The sequence below is a fragment of the Jaculus jaculus genome, chromosome 17, assembly GCF_020740685.1.
Source record: "Jaculus jaculus isolate mJacJac1 chromosome 17, mJacJac1.mat.Y.cur, whole genome shotgun sequence".
Classification (NCBI taxonomy): domain Eukaryota; kingdom Metazoa; phylum Chordata; class Mammalia; order Rodentia; family Dipodidae; genus Jaculus; species Jaculus jaculus.
Window position 1 is genome coordinate 17,226,362 of NC_059118.1, and position 21,457 is coordinate 17,247,818.

The following is a 21,457-nucleotide window of genomic DNA, read 5'->3' on the forward strand; positions in this document are numbered from 1 at the left end:
AAGAGAATGGGCGCGCCAGCGCTCCCAGCCACTGCAAGTGAACTCCAGACACGTGCACCCCCCAGTGCATCTGGCTAACATAGGTCCTGGGTCCTTTGGCCTTGCAGGCAAACACCTTAATCACTAAGCCATTCCTCTAGCCCTAAAATAGATTTTAATTTGTTTTTTTAAGGTAGAGTCTCACCCTAGCTCATACTGACCTGGAATTCACTGTCTTCTCAGGCTGGCCTCAAACTCATGGCGATCCTCGTACTTCTGCCTTAAAATATATTTTTAAACCCTTTAATTTAGCCAGGCGTGGTAGTACACACCTTTAACCCCCGCACTCAGGAGGGAGAGGTAGGATAATTGCCATGAGTTCAAGGCCACCATGAGACTACATAGTGAATTCCAGGTCAGCCTGAGCTAGAGTGAGACCCTACCTCGGAGGGAAAAAAAAAAAAAAAAGCCTTTTAACTTGAGCTAGACAGAGGTTCCATGTATTGTAGCTTGTTGCTGCCATCTAAGGCTCAACATATATAAAGTTAAGACATTGTTTCCAATATAGAAATGTTTCCCTGACACTCACCCTGGAGCCCAAGCTGGCAGATAACTAGCTAGCTAGACAGCCAGACAGACAGGCCCCAGGGTGGCCCATGACCATAATCCTAGCAGCACTTGGGAGGTTGAAGGAGGAAGACTACAAATTCAAGATCACTCTGGATTTCACAGCAAGTCTGAGGCCAGCTAGAACTATCTAGTGAGACCCTGTCACAAACAAAAATAACACACAAAACTGTAGGATTTTTTTTTTTGGGGGGGGGGTTTCAAGGTAGGGTCTCACTGTAGCTCAGGCTGACCTGGAATTCACTATGTAGTCTCAGGATGGCCTTGAAATCATGGTGATCCTCCTACCTGTAACTGAAAGAATTAAAAAGTCTAAGCTGGGGGCTACAGAGATGGCTTAGTGGTTAAGCACTTGCCTGTGAAGCCTAAGGACCTCGGTTAGAGGCTCGATTCCCCAGGACCCACAGAAGACAAATACACAAGGTGGCACATGCATCTGGACATCATTTGCAGTGGCTAGAGGCCCTAGTGTGCCCATTCTATCTGCCTCTTTTTCTCTGTCTGTTGCTCTCAAATAAATAAATAAAAATAAACAACAACAACAAAAAGTCTAACTCAGGCGTGGTGGAGCACAGCTTTAATCCCAGCACTTGGGAGGCAGAGGTAGGAGGATCATCATGAGTTTGGGGCCACCCTGAGACTGAGACTACATAGTGAATTCCAGGTCAGTCTGGACTAGAGTGAAACCCTGCATTTAAAAAAAAAAAAAAAAAAAAAAAAGGAAAAAAAAAAAGCAGGGGCTGATCAGATGGTTTAGCAGTTCAGTGCTTGCTTGTGAGGCCTAAGGACCCTGTTTGAGGCTCAATTCCCCAGGACCCACATAAGCCAAGTGCACAAGATGGCACATGCACCTGGAGTCCATTTGCAGTAGCTGGAGGCCCTGGTATGCCCATTCTCTCTCTCTGTCGCTCTCAAATAAATAAAAGTAAACAATATTTTTAAGTCTATAATTTAAGGGGCTGGAGAGATTACTCAATGGTTAATGCATTTGCCTGAAAAGCCTAAGGAGACAGGTTTGATTCCGCAGTACCCACGTAAAGCCAGATACACTAGGTACGTCATGCATATGGAGTTCATTTGCAGTGGCTAGAGTGCCCATTCTCTCTCCCTATCTCTCCAGGTCAGTCTGGGCTAGAGTGAGACCCTACCCTGAAGAAACAAACAAACAAACAAACAAACAAACAAAAAACCCAAAACTAAAACAAAACAGGATGGATATAGTGGTACATGCCTTTAATCTCAGCACATGGAAGGCTGAGGTAGGTAGTTCAGGGTCATCTGAGACTACATAGTGAATTCTAGGTCAGCCTGGACTAGAGCAAGACCCTACCTCAAAAAATAAAAACAAAAATAAAAACCTGAGGGCTGGAGAGATGGCTTAGGTATTATGGTGCTGGCCTGAGAAGCCAAAGGACCCAGGTTCAATTTCCCAGTACCCATGTAAGCTAGATGCACAAGGGGGTGTATGCATCTGGAGTTCATTTGCAGTGGCTAGAGGCCCTGGCATGCCCATTATCTCTCTGTCTATCCCCCCCCCCCCACTACTTGTAAATAAATAAATAATCAAACCTGGATTCTAGGCTTCATAGGCAAGCACCTTAATCACTAAGCCATCTCTCCAGCCCCATCTTACGTTGTTTGAAAGTTTCACTAGGTAGCCCGGGGTTGGCCTTCCCAAGTGGTAGAATTATGCATGCCCTCATGATACCTGCTTCAAACAGAGTTATTTCCTCTCTATATACTTGTCTGACTAAAAACAAACAGAGCACACTTTTTTTTTCCCCCGGTGCTGAGGACCGAACCCAGGGCCTTGCACTTGCTAGGCAAGCGCTCATCCACTGAGCTAAATCCCCAATCCCGCCAGAGCACACTTTTAATCCCAGTACTCTGGAGGCAGATGTTGGAGGATCTTGCAAGTTCAAGAGCAGCCTGAGACTACTCAGTGAATTCCAGGACAGCCTAGGCCAGAGCAGGACCATACCTTGAAAAACCAAAAGTAAAAACCAAACCAAACCAACCAACCAAACAAACAAACAAAAAACCCTAAAAATAAAAAACAAGACTGGGGATTGGAGAGATGGTTTAGCTGTTAAGGCATTTGCCTGCAAAGCCAAAGGACCCAGATTCAATTCTCCAGGTCCCACATAAGCCAGATGCACAAGGGGGCGCATGCATCTGGAGTTTGTTTGCAGTGGCTGGAGGCCCTAGTGTGCCTGCTTTCTTTCTCTCTCTTTCTTTCTTCCTTCCTTCCTCTCTCTCTCCCTCTCTCTTAAATAAGTAAAATTAAATAGCTGAAGTGTGGTGGCACATTCCTTTAATCCCAGCACTTGGGAGGCAGAGGTAGAAGAATCACCATGAGTTCAAGGCCACCCTGCAACTACCTAGTGAATTCCAGGTCAGACTGGCCTAGAGTGAGACCCTACCTCACAAAACCAAAAATAAACAAATAATAAAATAAAAACAAGACCAGGCATGTTGGTGCACGCCTTTAATATCAGCACTTGGGAGGTACAGTGTAGGAGGATCACCATGAGGTCGAAGCCACCCTGAGACTGCATAGTGAATTCCAGGTCAGCCTGGGCTACAGTGAAACCCTACATCAAAAAACAAAAAATGTACTAAGAGTTATATATTACTACAAGGTCATAAGACTCTATAAATTAGAATTAAAATGGTTTATTGAAAAATCCTAGTGGACAAGGTGGCGTATGCCTTTACTCCCAGCATTCAGGAGAATCTACTCTAGACTACATATTGAATTCCAGGTCAGCCTGGGCTACAGTGAGACCCTACCTCAAAAAAACAAAACAAAAAATCCTTTTGAAGAAAATGGAAAAAATATATTTGCATGAGACTTTTCATAGTATCTTAGATAACTGGTTATAAAAGACAGTGTGAACCCATAGTCCAAGGGGAGAGACGTAATTAATGCGTGCCATGCAAGGGTGCCACTTCTCTCACTCACCAATCCCCAAAGGGAGCCTTCTGAGGTGGCGACGATGGTAGCAGCTCTTGGTGTATTGTACATCAGAGCCAGCTCTCCGAAACTGCCATGGTTGTCATACTGACCAACAGAGCGTGTTTGATTATCTTTTGTTACTAAAATGTCATATGTTCCCCTAGAAGAATGACAAGAAACAATTTAATTAATTACTTCTGATACTCTTAAGAACTGGTTGATACACAGAAAACATAATAGGATATTTCCAGGAGAATTTTGCTAATGTAAATGCAAGATATTTTTGCATTTTGACTGTATCCTGTGACCTTGCTAAACTCTCTTATTAGTTTGGTAACTTTTTTGGGGAGCACGCTTGAGAATATTCTACATGAGGATCATATTACCTACAGTAAGCTTATTTCTTCTTTTCCAGTCTACTTGCCCTTTTGTTTTTATTTTATTTTATTTTTTCAGTTTTTCAAGGTAGGGTCTCACTGTAGCCCAGGCTGACGTGGAACTCACTCTGTGGTCTCAGGGGGCTAAAGGCATGTTATTGCGTTGGTTGGGACTTCTGGTACACTAGTGGTTTGCACAGATGAACTTCCTTATTCTCAGCTACTTTCAGGGAGAAGAGAGGAGGACAAGGCCTTGCAGATTGGCTTTGACCTCCCAATCCCCTGGCCTGATTTATTACAAAAACATGTTGAATCTTGTCAAGTGTTTTTTTTTTTCCAGGTATTGAAATAACTGTATAGTTTTTTTCAGTTTGTTGGAAATAAATACGGAACTAATTAAAGTAAATGACATCATTCTATACATTAATAATTACTCAAGATAAACATTCAGAATTGACAAACATTTAGAGAAATAGGTAATCTCAACATGCCACTGGAACAAACATAAATTTTAAGTTTATATTTGGGGCTGGAGGAACAGCTTAGCAGTTAAGGCGCTTGCCTGCAAAGTCAAAGGACCTCGGTTTGATTCCCCAGTACCCACATAAACTAGATGCACAAGGTGGCACATACATCTGGTGTTCGTTTGCATTGGCTGGAGGCCCTGGCGCGCCTATTCTCTCTCTCTCCCCCTCATTCCCTCTCATATAAATAAATTAATTTTTAAAAAAGTTTATATTTGATAACTAAGATAATAATGTATATGTAAGATAAGTAACAACATACAGTAAATGAAGTAAAGAGACTCTTTTACATGGTAAATCTATTTCTTGTTTGTTTTTTTTTTGAGGCAAGCACAACAAATTGCTCTTTTTTCCTTTTTTTTTTTTTTTTTTTTTTTGTGAGTAAGAGAGAGAGAACTAGAGAACTGAAGCACCAGGGCCTCAGCCACTGAAATTGAACTCCAGATGTATGTGTCCCCTTGTGCAATTGTGTCACTGGGTATCTGGCTTATGTGGGACCTGGAGAGTTGAACATGGGTCTTTAGGCTTTGCAGACAAGTGCACTAACCCCTAGACAATCTCTCCAGCCCTGTTTATTTATTTTTTGGTTATTTATTTCTTTATTTTGGTTTTTTAAGATAGGGTCTCGCTGTAGCCTAGGCTGACCTGGAATTCACTATGGAGTATCAGGGTGACCTTGGTTTAACTTAAGGTAACACCTTATTACCTTAAATTCTGGTGAGACTCCTTCTTTTGTGGCTGAGTGGGAATAATAAGGAGCCTCACCCACCTCATGAGAGCACTGTCAATTCAAGAAGCTAAGACAGGGCAAGCTGGGCAGGTAAATCCAGTGTGGCTCACTGCTGGCACAGAGCCCTCAGGAGGGGCTGTGAGAATGGAGGTCAGAGTAGAATATTCATGTTTAAGAGTGAGCCAGAAATCAAAGCTACAAATGACAATGCAGAGCCACAGATATTCTCCAGAGAATTCATTCACTTGAGTACTGGAAAATAACTGTTTGTAAAGCACCATGCTGTCATCTTTTCTTCTATAAGTGATCTCTCCCCAAAATATGGATTGTCCTGAGGACTCAGGACAGCAGCAGACACGGAGGAGCAAACTGGGGTCCCTCAAGAGTCAGCTTGTTCATGTGGCGCTAAACTTTTGTGGGCTAAACACAGCACAGGGTAAGGCATCTGCCCTAAATTATGAATCCAATGAAGTGTGGCTGCACAGTCATAAAGCACCCACCGTTCTATGACATAAAAGTTGTCTCCATCATCTCCTTGGTCAATGACATGCTCGTCAATTTTGACTATCCTTTCAAACATGGCATCGAGAACTTGAGAAAGCTGTTCCTGTAGGGTACACACAAGGAGAGAAGATAGCTGTGACGTCTGCTGAGGAAATATGGTGGCCATATTCATCTTAATTTGTGACTATATCACACAAGTCCCTAGACCAGACTATTCTTAAAATTTAAGCAGAAACCCAGAAGCTGTCTGAAATAAACATGTTTCTGGAACTAGTCAGCTTTGAACTTCCATGTGCTTAGTAGACAGCACAGCTGACAAACTTTTTTTGTTTGTTTGTTTGTTTTTCGAGGTAAGAGTTTTGCTCTAGCCAAGGCTGACCTGGAATGCACTATGAAGTCTCAGGGTAGCCTGGAACTCACAGTGATCCTCCTGCCTCTGCCTCCCAAGTACTAGGATTGAGGGCGTGTGCCACTACGCACAGCTAAGCCTGGCTTGTTTTGTTTTCCCTTTTATTTTTTTAATTTTAATTTTTAAAAAAATTATTTGACAGAGAGAGGAAAAAAAAAAAAAACAGGCAGAGAGAGAGAGAGAGAAAATGGGTGTGCCAAGGCCTTCAGCTCCTATAAACAAACTCCAGATACGTGTGCCTCTGGCTTTGTGCATCTGGCTTATGTGCGTCCTGGGGAAATGAGCCTGGGTACTTTGGCTTCACAGGCAAGTGCTTTAAGCATCAAGCCATCTCACCAGCCCTATTTCTTTTCATCTTAAAAATTTTTTTTTGTTCATTTTTATTTATTTATTTGAGAGTGACAGAGAGAGAATGGGCATGCCAGGGCTTCCAGCCACTGCAAATGAACTTCAGATGCTTGCGCCCCCTTGTGCATCTGGTTAACGTGGGTCCTGGGGAATCAGGCCTCGAACTAGGGTCCTTAGGCTTCACAGGCAAGCGCTTAACTGCTAAGCCATCTCTCCAGCCCTCTTTTTTTTTTTTTTTAATTTTAGAGAAATCAAGAGCAAGAGGGAGGAGAGAGAATTGACGTGCCAGGGCCTCAACCACAGCAATTGATACACAAAGTGTTGCATGCATCTGGAGTTCATTTGCAGTGCTAGAGGGCCTGGTATACCCATACTCTCTCTCTCTGTCTCTCTCAGCCTGTATCTCCCTGCTTGCAAATAAATAAATAAATAAAATATTTTAAAAGAACATGGGGCTGGGGAGATGGTTCATTGGCAAAAGGCACATGTTTGCAAAGCCTGCAAGCCCTGGTTCAAATCCCCACTACCCAGATGCACAAATTGGTACATACCTCTGGAATTCATTTGCAGTGGCAAGAACCCTGATATGCCCATTCATTCTCTCTCTCAAATAAATAAAAAATATTTTAAAAAACAGAACAAAAAAGCCAGGCATTGTGGCACACACCTTTTATCCCAGCATTAGGGAGGTAGAAGGATCACTGTGAGTTTGAGGCCAGCCTGAGACCACATAGTTAATTCCAGGTCAGCCTGGTCTAGTCTGAGACCCTACTTTAAAAAAACAGTAAATAAAATGAGTCTGGCTGGGAAGATAGCTCAGTCAGTAAGGTACCTGTAATGCAAGCATAAGGACCTGAATTTAAGTCCTAGAACCCACGTCCTACTTGTAATCCCAGTGCTGGGGAGGCGGAAGCAAGAGTTCTGGGTTTTGGTGGCCTACTAGCTTAGTCCACTTGATAAGTTCCAGGCCAATGAGAGACACTGTCCCAAAAAAGTGGACGGTACTGTGACACCTAAGGTTTGTCTTCTGGCCTTCACAAGCATGCTCATCTGCACACACCCAAACACACATACACAAATGAATGAATCTGAAGTTACATGCCTCATACTTAAGTATTGTTAAGATGCTTAAAACTGTTCAAATGGTGTTGCAGTCAGGTTCACATTGCTGGCAAAAAACACCCAACCGGGCTGGAGAGATGGCTTAGCGGTTAAGCGCTTGCCTGTGAAGCCTAAGGACCCCGGTTTGAGGCTTGGTTCCCCAGGTCCCACGTTAGCCAGATGCACAAGGGGGCGCACGCGTCTGGAGTTCGTTTGCAGAGGCTGGAAGCCCTGGCGCGCCCATTCTCTCTCTCTCCCTCTATCTGTCTTTCTCTCTGTGTCTGTCGCTCTCAAATAAATAAATAAAAAATTTAAAAAAAAAACAAAAAAACAAAAAAAACACCCAACCAAGAGCAGCTTGTGGGAAAAAGAAAGGTTTATTTTGGTTTTCAGACTCAAGGGGAAGCTCCATGATGGCAGGGATAAACGATGGCAGGAGCAGAGGGTGGACATCACCCCCTCACCAACATCAGATGGACAACAGTGACAGGAGAGTGTGCCAAACACTGGCATGGGGAAACTGGCTTTAACACCCATAAGCCCGCCTCCAACAATACACTGCCTCCAGGAGGCATTAATTCTCAAATCTCCATCAGCTGGGAACCTACCATTCAGAACACCTAAGTTTATGGGGGACACTTGAATCAAACCACTACAATGGCAAACAAGAAAATGCTAAAAGATATTTAAAATTAATGTTACCTTATCGTTGATATTAGGATACTAAGTGTTACATATAACTTATAAAATAATGTGTTGATATCTTAAACATTTTTACATTTATGGGAGACAACTGCCATTTTTGAGCATTACCACATTTTAAAATAAAGCTGCAAATTTTTAAATGAAATGTTTAATAAGGACTTATGTTTTTCCTTTTTAAAATTAAAAATAATTAGCCGGGCGTGGTGGCGCACGCCTTTAATCCCAGCACTCGGGAGGCAGAGGTAGGAGGATCACCGTGAGTTCAAGGCTACCCTGAGACTACAGAGTTAATTCCAGGTCAGCCTGGACCAGAGTGAGACCCTACCTCGAAAAAAAAAAAAAAAAAATTAAAAATAATTTATGTCTTCTCTGTTACATGTAGATTTTCATTTGTCCTTTTAACAGTTATGAGTTTTTGTGTGGAATAGAGCAAGGCTTGCAGTCATGGACATGGTTTCAACTTGAAGTACGATTTTCAGTTACTGACTAAAATTTATATACACTTTTAGGATTTTTTGCCTACTCTCTACAGTTGTCCAAATGATAACCCACATTTACAAATGCTCTTTTAGTATCCAATTTCTGTTTAAACTGCCCTTGTATCTAATGAGTTTGCAAGCGTAAGCATGTGTGCATTGGTGTGGGTGCTTGTGGGGCATGTATGGGAGAATTAGTGTTAGTAGTGCTACATTCATGAGATTACACTTGCTTCAGGCAAACATTTCTTATGGAAATGCTGCATTTCATTGTAATGAAAACTGTAATTCCTGAGTAACCTTTGACATAGTAATGAATCCTGAATATTAATGAATTTGTTAGTAGCATCTTGACATGTGCAATAATGAGTTATTTGAAAGTTGTTCATTAAAGAAAAGTTGGATTTTTGGAAATGTTCTTTTTTTTTTGGTTTGAAAGGCCCAAGAATTCAGAAGCCCAGAAATTCTATCACGCTCCAAAGGGAGCTTAAGCGGGCCCCTGCATACCTCAAACTCCAGGCTTTACTCTCTGTTGGAAGCAAGTAAAGAATCCCTCTTCCCATTATATCAGAGCCCGCTCCTAATATAAAACTAGGTAAAAAAGGGCATGAGATAGCCCTCAAGGATGGAAAATGAGTAATGAAATGAACCACTTATTTGGTTTCTGTAAGTAGCCTGCAGCATAAGCCTTAAGCCTTAGTAGCCCGCACCATAAGCCGTAGCAGCCTGCCTCAGACCACCAAGGTCATAGGAGACTGATACCACACTCTGCTACTCCCACCCAAGGACCTGCGCAAATGCTGACCACCAAGATCATAGGAGACTGATTGGTCCACAAGGGGCTTGAACAAATTAAACTAATTGGCTTAGAAACTATGGAGTGGCACAAACTGACTGGCTCACACCCCACGGGCTCCTGATGTTAAAAAAATGATTGGTCTAATGCACAGGCTTTGTTAGAAACCCTATAAAAACTGTCCCGTTCCTGCATTCGGGGCTCTGCAGTCCTCTACCCCTGTGCGGTGTACGACTGTGGGCCCCAGCGCGCTTGGAATAAAAATCCTCTTGCTGTTTGCATCAAGACTGTTTCTCGTGAGTGGTTTGGGGTGTCGCCATTTCCGGGCAGAGCGTGGGGTCCTCGTACTGGGGGTCTTACAGGTTTATTGAGGTAGGGTCTCACTCTAGTCCAGGCTGACCTGGAACTCATTATGTAGTCTCAGAGTGGTCTTGAGCTCACTGTGATCCATCTACCTCTGCCTCCCAAGTGCTGGGATTAAAGGGGTGCGCCACCATGCCTGGCTGGATTTTTGGAAATGTTCTTAATGAGTTCCAGTTGGCTACTGATAAACATAAGAATAGCAATGCTTTCCTATAGAGACTATTTTTTCTTTAAAATTTAAAATTTAAATTTAAAAGTTAATTATTGTGAAAAATAAAATTAATGATACCGGATCAAGATTTTTGAACAGGAGAATATCTTTGCAAGCTTCCTGAAGTCGGCATCGCTGTTCATCACTCTTAGGATAAACCACCTGTCAATTGAAATACAGAAAATTATTCCTTATTTCAAAATCACCCAGTTAAAAATGAATGTAGGGCTTAAGAGATGGCTTAGTGGTTAAGGTGTTTGCCTGTGAAGCCAAAGGACCCAGGTAAGTCTCTCTCTCTCTCCCAAATAAATAAAATAAATAGATATTTTTAAAAATCAATGTAGCCTGGGAGTGGTGGCTCATACCTTTAATCCCAGCACTTGGGAGGCAGAGGTAGGAGGGTAGCTGTGAGTCTGAGGCCACCCTGGGACTACATAGTAAACTCTAGGTCAGTTGGGGCTACAGCAAAACCCTACCTCAAAAAAAAAATTTAAAAAAAAACCCTGAATGTTTCTCTTTCTTTGAAAAGTGGAGGAGAAGAACATGTTTTCAAAACTGTTAATTTTACAGAAATGCCATGTAGTGGGCTGAATGTAGTGGGGCACTATGACCCAGAATGCACAGCACAGTCCTGAAGCCCTACTGATGTTGTGGCAAGCAACAAATCAGTTCTCATCTGTAAAGCAGAGGGGTGTAGATTTGTTCATTTCACACACACTGAACACCTATTCAGTGCCAGGTAGTACTCTAGCTCTGGGAACACATCAGTGAACAGACAGATAAAATAATATGCTCTTCTATTCAACAAGCACATAAAAAAAAGAAACTGATAAGATTAAAGAGGGAAAGTAGTGTGAAGGAGATAAGTACTAGAGTGCACGTGCATGTGGCCAGGTGAGGCTGACTCAGGAAATGACAACTGGGGTAAGATCTCAAGGAAGTAAATGTAACTGCAGAGTGAGTCATGTAGCTATCTCTGGGAAGAGCACGTGAAAACAAGGCATTTTATGGTGGGAGTGTGAATAACAAGTTTGACAAGTAACCAGGAGAGCTGGGGATATAGCTTACTTGATAAAAGTGTGCACCTAGCATGCAAGAAGCCCCGAGTTTGCTTCCCAACACTACATAAACCAGGTGTGGTGGCACACATAGCATTTAGGAAGTGAAGATAGGAGGGTCAAAAAAGGGCAATGTCAGCCAGGCATGGTGGTGTATGCCTTTAATCCCAGCACTCAGGAGGCAGAGGTAGGAGGATCGCCATGAGTTCGAGGCCACCCTGAGATTCCATAGTGAATTCCAGGTTACTGTGGGCTATAGTGAGACCTTACCTCGAAAAACTTAAAAAAAAAAAAAAAAGGCAGTGTTGGGCCAGGTGTGGTAGCACCTGCCTTTAATCTTTAATCCCAGCACTCAGAAGGTAAAGGTAGGAAATCACTGTGAGTTCAAGGCCACCCTGAGACTACATAATGAATTCCAAGTCAGCCCGGGCTAGAGTGAAACCGTACCTCAAAAAAAAAAAAAAAAAAAAAAAAAAAAGTTTAATGTTGCACTGAAGAGATGGCTTAGCAGTTTAGGTATTTGCCTGCAAAGCCTAGTGACCAGAGTTCAACTCCCCAGACCCTACCTAAAGCCTGTACAAAGTGGTACAGGCATCCAAAGTTTGTTTGTAGAAGCTAGAGGCTCTAGTATGCCTATTCTATCTTCTCTCTGCTTGCAAATAAATAAATAAATATATATATATTTTTTAAAGTTCAGGGCTGGAGAGATGGCATAGCAGTTAAGCGTTTGCCTGTGAAGCCTGAGGACCCCAGTTCGAGGCTTAATTCCCCAGGACCCACGTTAGCCAGATACACAAGGGGGCACATGCATCTGGAGTTCATTTGCAGCAGCTGAAGGCCCTGGTGCACCCATTCTTTCTCTTTCTCTCTCTCTGTCTCAAATAAATAAATAAAAATAAATCAGAAAAAAAAATTAAAAAAAAAAAAGAGTTCAGGGCTGGAGAGATGGCTTAGCAGTTAAGCTTATGAAGCCAAGGACCCAGGTTCAATTGCCCAGAACTCATGTAAGCTAGATGCACAAAAGGAGCATGTGTCTGTATCTGGAGTTCGTTTACAGTGGCCAGAGGCTTTGACATACCCATTCTGTCTGTCTCTCTTCTCTCTTCTCTTTGTGCTTACAAATAAATAAATAAATTTTTTAACTTTAAAAAAAATAATAAAAAAGTTTTAGACTAGAGCAACTGAACAATGGAGCTGCCGTGCATTAAGCTGGAAAAACTGTGAGTAGAAAGAGAATTCATGTTGTATATTGACATCTAAGCAGACACAGATATGCAAGCTTGAACTGAAGCATCAATAGTATTAGCAGTTATAGTGATATTTACAAACTAGTTATCTTAAAGATGAACATATAGAGTGTCTAAAACAGTATCTTGAATTCACTTAGGTACATGCTTCAAAACCATTATTATGGAGTGGGGCGTGATGGCACATGCCTTTAATCCAAGCACCAGGAGGCTGAGGCTGCTGAGGATCCCTGTTAAATTCAAGGCCACCCTGGTCACAAAAACAACAACAACAAACTATTATGCCAGGTGTGGTGACACATGCCTTTAATCCCAGCATCAGGAAGCTGAAGTAGAAGAATTGAAAGGCCCAAGAATTCAGAAGCTCAGAAATACTATCACGCTCCAAGGGGAACTTAAGCGGGCCCCCTGCATACCTCAAACTCCAGGCTTTACTCTCTGTTGGAGCAAGTAAAGAATCCCTGTTCTCATTATATCAGAGCCTGCTCCTAATATAAAACTAGGTAAAAAGGGCATGAGATAGCCCTCAAGGATGGGAAATGAGTAATGAAGTGAACCACTTATTTGGTTTCTGTAAATAGCCTGCACTATAAGCCTTATACTATAAGCCTTAATAGCCCACACTGTAAGCCTTAGTAGCTCGCACCATAAGCTGTAGCAGCCTGCCTCAGACCACCAAGGTCATAGGAGGCTGATACCATACTCTGCTACCCCCACCTAAGGAATTGCGCAAAGGCTGACCCTCAAGGTCATAGGAGACTGGTACCACACTCTGCTACTCCCACCCAAGGACCTGCGCAAATGCTGACCACCAAGGTCATAAACTAATTGGCTTAGAAACTATGGGGTGGCACAAACTGACTGGCTAACACCTTGTGAGTTCCTGATATTACAAAATGATTGGTCTAATGCACCGGCTTTGTTAGAAACCCTATAAAAACTGTCCTGTTCCTGCATTCGGGGCTCTGCAGTCCTCTACCCCTGTGCGGTGTATGACTGTGGGCCCCAGCGTGCTTGGAATAAAATCCTCTTGCAGTTTGCATCAAGACCGCTTCTCGAGAGTGATTTGGGGTGTCGCCATATCCGGGCAGAGCGTAGGGTCCCTTCAGAATCACTGTTTGAGGCCACCCTGAAACTATTCAATTCCAGGTCAGCCTGGGCTAGAGTGAGACCCTACCTCAAACTCCTCCCCCCAAAATAACTATCATTACTCTCATGTTTGCTGAACTGAAAAAAAAAAATACCACCGAACATTTTATTACAATTGGGAAACCTACTAAGTATTGTTAGCCTAAGGAAAAAGAAAATCACTCCATTTAATCTTATTAGGAATAAGTGTTGTATTAAATTTGAAATATGAAATTGGAGAAAAATGTTTTCTGTTTTAAAAGACATCAAGAACTTTACAGAATTCAGAATTTAAAAAAATATTAAATCTAATATTTCTTATAATCACATGTGGGTAGCATTTTATTATTAAGAGTACTTTAGGAATCCTTCACAGGTTAATCTATTTAAGGTATACATGATAGATCACATCACTCTTTTCTGTTTTCATTTTATGAAATTGGAGAAAAATGTTTTTTTTTTTTGATTTTTTGAATTTTTTTGAGGTAGGGTCTCGCTCTAGCCCAGGCTGACCTGTAATTCACTATGGAGTCTCAGGGTGGCCTCGAACTCACGGCGATCCTCCTTACCTCTGCCTCCCAAGTGCTGGGATTAAAGGCGTGCGCCACCACGCCCGGCTTTGAACTGGCAGTTTTCTAGAGTGATGGGACTGGAGAGATGTTTGCTTGCAATGTCTAACAGCACAGTTTGATTCTGAAGTACCCAACATAAACCAGATGCACAAAGTGGTGCATGCACCTGGAGTTTGTTTACAGTGCCAAGAAGACCTGGTGCAGCCATAGCCCACCTCTCTTTTTCTCTGTTTGCAAATAAATAAATGGCCTCCAGTTGCTACAAATGAACTCCAGACACATGCACCATTTGTGCATCTGGCTTACGTGTGTCCTGGGGAATCAAACATGTGTCCTTTGGATTCACAAGCAATCACCTTCAGCTAAGCCATCACTCCAGCTCTAGAAATCATTTGCAATAGCTGCAGAGTCTCTGACTTTGAATACAACACAATTTAGCCTCTGGCAATCCCTCTAGTAAGAGTCATTTTATGTTCTTGCCTTTTTTTTTTTTTTTTTTTTTTTACTATTACAAACACTGCAGTATCTCCATTTGGACAGCCTTGGAGAGAATTCAATTGCTCATTAGCCAAAGAATCCTCTTTTGTCGGGAGCCATTTTGGCTGGACTTGTATCCATCCATAGCTCTGGCCTTCTGGCAGCAAGACATTAGCAAAACTATAGCAGCCTACAAGTACGCAAGATTATGCATATTCAGTGTCGGGAAGCCGTCTGGCAGCAAGACATTAACAAAACTATAGCAGCCTACATATAAGCAAGATTATGTATATTCAGCCATTTGGCTGGTCTTTTATACTGAGAAGTGATTGAAATGCAAAAACTCTGTAACAGGAAGGTTTTTTTGATAGGAACTTGTAAAGCTCATAAAATCTTTGTCCATGGAAAAACTGTAAAAAGATATAAAAAGGAATGCTACGAAATAAACCGTGTCTTCAGTCCTGGCTTGAGACCTTGCTTCAGCCCTGGACTGGAGTCCTAGCTTTCAGTCTTTCTTCTGTCTTTCCTTAATCCTCACTCCCCATCAGGCTCGAACCCTTTCAGCCTGCAGGCTCCGGCACTCTTTTAAGTAACTGCTGAGTCAAATGACTTGACTATGTTTAAGGCCCCTGTGACTACAGCTAGGTACTCCTCATCAAAACTTCAACCAGGGAGCCAGGGATGGTGGTGCACGCCTTTAATCCCAGCACTGGGGAGGAGGCAGAAGTAGGAGGATCACTGTGAGTTTAAAGCCACCCTGAGACTACATAGTTGTTAATTCCAGATCAGCCTGGGCTAGAGTGAGACCCTACCTGGAAAAACCAAATCAAACCAACCAAACAAACCAACCAACCTCACCCAGGGTGACTTAATCTGTTAAATGAAAGTGATGTTTTGGGACTAAGGAGATGGCTCAGTGGTTAAAGGCTTTGCAAGCCTGCTGACCCAAGTTCAAACTCCAGCATCCACATAAAGCTGGACACAAATGGTACACATGTCTGGAATTATTATTATTATTTTTGTTTTTTTCAAGGTAAGGTCTCACTCTAACCCAGACTAACCTGGAATTCACTATGTAGTCTCAGGGTGACCTTGAACTCATGGAAATCCTCTACCTCTGACTTCTGAGTGCTAGCATTAAAAGTGTGCACCACCGTGCCAGGCTTCATTCTTTCTCTTATTTTTCTTTTCTTCAGTTTTTCGAGGTACTTGAGGCAGGGTCTCACTCTGGTCCAGGCTGACCTGAAATTAACTATGTAGTCTCAGGGTGGCCTTGAACTCTTGGCAATCCTTCTACCTCTGCTTCCTGAGTGCTGGGATTAAAGGTGTGTGCCACCATGCCCGGCTCATTCTTTTTATTTTTGTGCAAGCGTCTCACTGTAGTCTATGCTGACATGGAATTCACTCTGTAGCCCTGACTGGCCTCTACATCTGTAATCTTGACATGCCTATGACAATGGGTGGTGGAGCCAAGACAATCCCAAATCTTGTGTGGCCAGCTAGTCTGGTCTTCCCAGTAGCAAAAAGACCATAGAAACCAGACAGAAGGAGTAAACTTCTGACTTCCACATGTGTGCCATGGCATGTACATGCATCAATACACACACAAACATATACATACAGACGTGTGTGTGTGTGTGTATTGTTTGTTTTGTTTTTCAAGGTAGAGTCTTGTTCTAGCCCAGGTTAAACTGGATTTCATTATGTAGTCTCAGGGTGTCCTCGAATTCACAGTGATCCTCCTACTTCTGTCTCTCAAGTGTTGGGATTAAAGGTGTATGCTACCACACCCAGCAATAATGTATATGTTTTTGTTTTGTTTATTTTCATTTTTTTTTTGTGGGGGGAGTTTCAAGGTAGGGTCTCGCTGTAGCCCAGGCTGACCTGGAATTCACTATGTAGTCTCAGGGTGGCCTCAAACTCATGGTGATTCTTTTACCTCTGACTCCCAAGTGCTGGGATTAGAGGTGTGTGCCACTAAACTGGCAACATTTCCCATATTTTTTTAATTTTTAATTTTTTTGTTTTTTCGAGGTAGGGTTTTGCTCTAGCCCAGGCTGACCTGAAATTCACTATATAGTCTCAGGGTGGTCTCAAAGTCATGATGATCCTCCTACCTCTGCCTCCAGAGTCCTGGGATTAAAAGCATGTACCACCACACCTGGCAATTTTTAAATTTTTAAAAATATATTTTATTTATTTATTTGAGAGAAGGAGGGGCAGGGAAGAGAGAATAGGTGAACCAGGTCATCCAGCTACTGCAAACAAACTCTAGATGCATGTACCCCTGGTGCATCTGGCCTACATGGGTCCTAGAGAATCGAACCAAGATCCTTTGGCTTTGCAGGCAAACGCCTGAACTGCTAAGTCATCTCTCCAGCCCTTAAAATATTTTTAAAATAATGTCTTTATTTTTATTTATTTATTTTCAATGAGGAGAGGGGAGAGGAGGGGAAGGAAGGGAACCCCAGAAACATGTGTCCCTTGTGCATCTGGCTTACGTGGGTCCTGGGAAATCGAACGTGGGTTCTTTGGCTTCACTGGCAAATGCCTTAACCACTAAGCAATCTCTCCAGCCCTAAATATTTTATTTATTTATTTGCAAGCAGAGAGAGATAACAGAGAGACAGATGGATAAAATGGACAAACCAAGGCCTCCAGCCACCTCAAACTAACTACAGATGCAATGTGCCACTTTGTGCATCTGGCTTTGTGTGGATTCAGGGGAACTGAACCTGGATTGTTAGGTTTTGCAAGCAAGCATTTTAACTTCTGAATCATCTCTGCAGCCCCAATAATATACTTTTTATGTGACATCTCATTGAGATTTTATTGTATTTATTTATTTGACAGAGAAAGAGGGAGAGAGAGAGAATGGGCACGACAGGGCTTCCAGCCACTGCAAAGGGAAGTCCAGACGCATGCACTCCCTTGTGTATCTGGCTAATGTGAGTTCTGGGGAATCAAACCTGGGTCCTTTGGCTTTGTAGGCAAATGCCTTAGCAACTAAGCCACCCCTCTAGCCTGAGATTTTATTGTTTATATTAAATATATGTACATATATATTTACTTGAGAGACGGAGAGAAAGAGGCAGATGAGAGAGAGAAAACTGGTGCACCTGGGCCTCCAGCTACCTAAAGTGAACTCCAGACACATGTGCCACCTTGTGGATCTGGCTTATGTGGGTCCTAGGAATTGAACCTGGGTCCTTTGGCTTTGAAGGCAAGCTCCTACACTGCTAAGCCATCTCTCCAGCTCTCATTGGGATTTTAATTCATAGTTTAATTCTCTGATTAGTTTTGGGTATGTGAAGGAAGGAGTTAGTGGGAAACATGATTGTGCTTAACACTGACTTTTGTTCTTACCTTTGGATCATTGTCTTCCTCTTCTTCATCAGGGTTATAGGTTTCTGCACAGACTAAAATTGGAAAGAAAAAAATAATGAGGGGAAAAAATGAAGTGACAAGAGGTATGGCTTTGGAAAAAGCAGGTAATGAACACAATTTCCTTTTATTCATTCTTCTGTGACAGAATCTCACTGCAGTGTAGGATGTTCTTGAATTTGTGATCCTCCTGCCTCTACCTACTCAGAGCTAGGATTACAACTTGTACCATCATGCCCAGCTATAAAACAGAGATCTTTTAAATTTCCTTTTCTTTAATGTTTTAATATTCTAATTTTATTCTTTATTTATTTGAGTGAGAGAGACAAAGACTGAGACATAGAGGGAGAGAGACAGAGAGAATGAGCTAGCCAGAGCCTCCATCCACTGCAAATGAACTCCAGATGCATGCACCACCTTGTGCATCTGGCTTTTGTGGGTCCTGGGGAATTGAACCTGGGTTCTTTGGCTTTACAGCCAAGTGCCTTAACCACTAAGCAATCCCTCCACCCCACCGCACCCCACTTTTGAGGTAGGTCTCACTCTAGCAGAGGCTGAACTAGAACTCACTCTATAGTCCCAGGCTTCACAGCAAACTCACAATGTTCCTCCTACCTCTGCCTCCCCAGTGCTGGGACTAAAGATGTGCACCACCACATCCAGCTAAATTCCTTCTTTTACTTTTTTACCTTGTGCATTTGACTTATGTGGGTACTGGGGAATTAAACTGAAGTCCTTTGGCTTTGCAGGCAAGCGCCTTAACCACTAAGCCTTCTCTCCAGCCCTATTGATTAATTAATATATTAAGTGCCTATTAGTGAAAGGCATTCTCTGAGGTACTTATGTTTAAAAAAAGAGAGTCTGGCGTGGTGCCACACGCCTTTAATCCCAGCACTTGGGAGGCAGAGGTAGGAGGATTACCATGAGTTCGAGGCCACCCTGAGACTAGATAGTGAATTCTAGGTCAGCTGAGCTAGAGTGAGACCCTACCTTGAAAAAAAAAAAAAAAAGGGAATGGGCTGGATGGGTGGCTTAGCAGTTAAGGTGTTTGCCTGCAAATCCAAAGGATCCAGGTTTGATTCCCCAGGACCCATGTTAGCCAGATGCACAAGGGGGTGCACATGTCTGCAGTTCGTTTGCAATGGCTGGAGGCCCTGGCACACCCATTCTTTCTCTCCCCCTTTCTCTGTCAAATAAATAAATAAAAATAAACATTAAAAAAAAAGGAATGAAACCTAAGCCCTTGCACATGCTATTCAAGTGTTCTACCGCCAAGCTACTCCCCAGACAAAAGTTACTTTTCTTTTATTCTCTCTTTAAAAAAAAAAAAAAAAAAAAAGAGGAGGAGGAGGAAGAAAAAAAGGAAGGAAACACAGGCAATTTTACTTTTTGTATATTTTATAATACTGTTAAGTTTATTCTTTGTTTATTTTCACTTAAGATATTCCTTTATTAAAATAGATGGGCTGAGCTGGAGAGATGGCTTAGCGGTTAAGCGCTTGCCTGTGAAGCCTAAGGACCCCGGTTCGAGGCTCGGTTCTCCAGGTCCCACGTTAGCCAGATGCACAAGGGGGCGTATGCGTCTGGAGTTCGTTTGCAGAGGCTGTAAGCCCTGGCGCGCCCATTCTCTCTCTCTCTCCTCTATCTGTCTTTCTCTCTCTGTCTGTCGCTCTCAAATAAATAAAAATTAAAAAATAGATGGGCTGGAGAGATGGCATGGTGGTTAAGCGCTTGCCTGTGAAGCGTAAGGACTCCGGTTCGAAGCTTGACTCCCCAGGACCCATGTTAGCCAGATGCACAAGGGGCACACGCGTCTGGAATTCGTTTGCAGTGGCTGTAGGCCCTGGTGTGCCCATTCTCTCTCTCTATCTGCCTCTTTCTCTGTCTGTTGCTCTCAAATAAATAAATTAAAAAATATATATTAAAATAGAATTTTAGCTGGGTACGGTGGCTCAGGAGGCAGAGGTAGGAGGATCACTGAGTTCAAGGCCGCCCTGAGACTCCACAGTGAATTCCAGGTCAGCCTGGGCTAGAGTGAGACCCTACCTTGAAAAAACCAAAAACAAAAATAAATAAAAAAATAAAAAATAGACTTTTAGGGGCTGGAGAGATGGCTTAGCAGTTAAGCGTTTGCCTGTGAAGCCTAAGGACCCCGGTTCGAGGATTGATTCCCCAGGACCCACATTAGCCAGATGCACAAGGGGGTGTACGCGTCTGGAGTTCGTTTGCAGTGGCTAGAAGCCCTGGCACACCCATTCACCCTCTCTCTGTCTGTTGCTCTCAAACAAATAAATTAAAATAAACAACAAAAAAATAGAATTGGTCAGGTGTAGTGGCACACGCCTTTAATCCCAGCACTCGGGAGGCAGAGGTAGGAGGATTGTCATGAGTTCAAGGCCACCCTGAGACTACATAGTGAATTCTAGCTCAGCTGAGCTAGAGTGAGACCCTATCGGGGGGGGGGGGGGGATTTAGCAAATGTCATAAAAGAGCACTTACCTGACACTCGTCTAGCAAATCTGCTAGGAACTGGAACTGCAAAGAAAAGAGAAAAGAAGCAACATTTAGTCATGAGTCATGTTACTTTGTCCCTTTTTATCATTCCTTTGTGCAAACACCCTTGATAACAGAACTGAGAAATTTAAAATCAAGTGGTAGGTCAGTTCTTACTCTTCTATATTCATCGTGGTAAAATAATGGTAATAAAGAAAATAAAATAGTTCCTTGAAAAAGATGCTTTGTAACGTTCATGAATTTAAGGTGGCAAATTTACTTCTGACTACATCCACGCTCCATCTAATGTGTATCATTCCAAATGCATGAAAAAGTCTTTCAAGTTTACTACTGAGGATATCCCAAACAGCAAAGTTTGAATGTGAGGGCGATCTGGTTTGCGATGCGTGTCACACCACTGATTCGGCTGATCTAGGTGGCTAGGTAGGTGTACCCTTCCTCCCTCACTACAATTGTGCGTCCATCCCTCTTGGAGCTGCATGCTAGGTTAGACAGAGTGGACTGGTCTTTGGTCAAGGACACACAAGTAGCTGTGCTCCCCTGCCAGAACCTCCAAACAAGCTCTCAAACAGTGAAATTTTTCTCTTTGATAGTCTTTAAAAATAATCTTTAGAATTTTGGTTTTGTTTTGTTTTTATTGTTTTTCAAGGTAGGGTCTCCTCTAGCCCAAGCTGACCTGGAATTCACTCTGTAGTCTCAGGGTGGCCTCAAACTCACAGAGATCCGCCTACCACCTCTGCCTCCCGAGTGCTGGGATTAAAGGTGTGCTTCATCATACCTGGTTTATATAAATTCTTACTACTAACATGTATCATTAAAAAGTTTCTTTGAGGGCTGGAGTGATGGCTTAGCGGTTAAGCGCTTGCCTGTGAAGCCTAAGGACCCCGGTTCGAGGCTCGGTTTCCCAGGTCCCATGTTAGCCAGATGCACAAGGGGGCGCACGCGTCTGGAGTTCGTTTGCAGTAGCT

At 42.7% G+C, this 21,457-nt stretch overlaps 1 protein-coding gene across 2 annotated transcripts in view; it reads right to left on the bottom strand.

The window, feature by feature from the left end:
• Prkar2a (protein kinase cAMP-dependent type II regulatory subunit alpha) overlaps window positions 1-21,457 on the bottom strand; it is a 71,695-nt gene that overhangs the window by 16,935 nt on the left and 33,303 nt on the right. For both annotated transcript variants that reach the window (XM_045136380.1, XM_045136379.1), the window contains exons 2-6: window positions 20,475-20,510; window positions 17,958-18,010; window positions 10,188-10,271; window positions 5,697-5,803; window positions 3,572-3,725 (exon numbers count right to left, since the gene is read on the bottom strand). In XM_045136380.1, coding sequence (XP_044992315.1) covers window positions 3,572-3,725; window positions 5,697-5,803; window positions 10,188-10,271; window positions 17,958-18,010; window positions 20,475-20,510 — 434 coding nt within the window. The remainder of the gene's footprint in view (window positions 1-3,571; window positions 3,726-5,696; window positions 5,804-10,187; window positions 10,272-17,957; window positions 18,011-20,474; window positions 20,511-21,457) is intronic.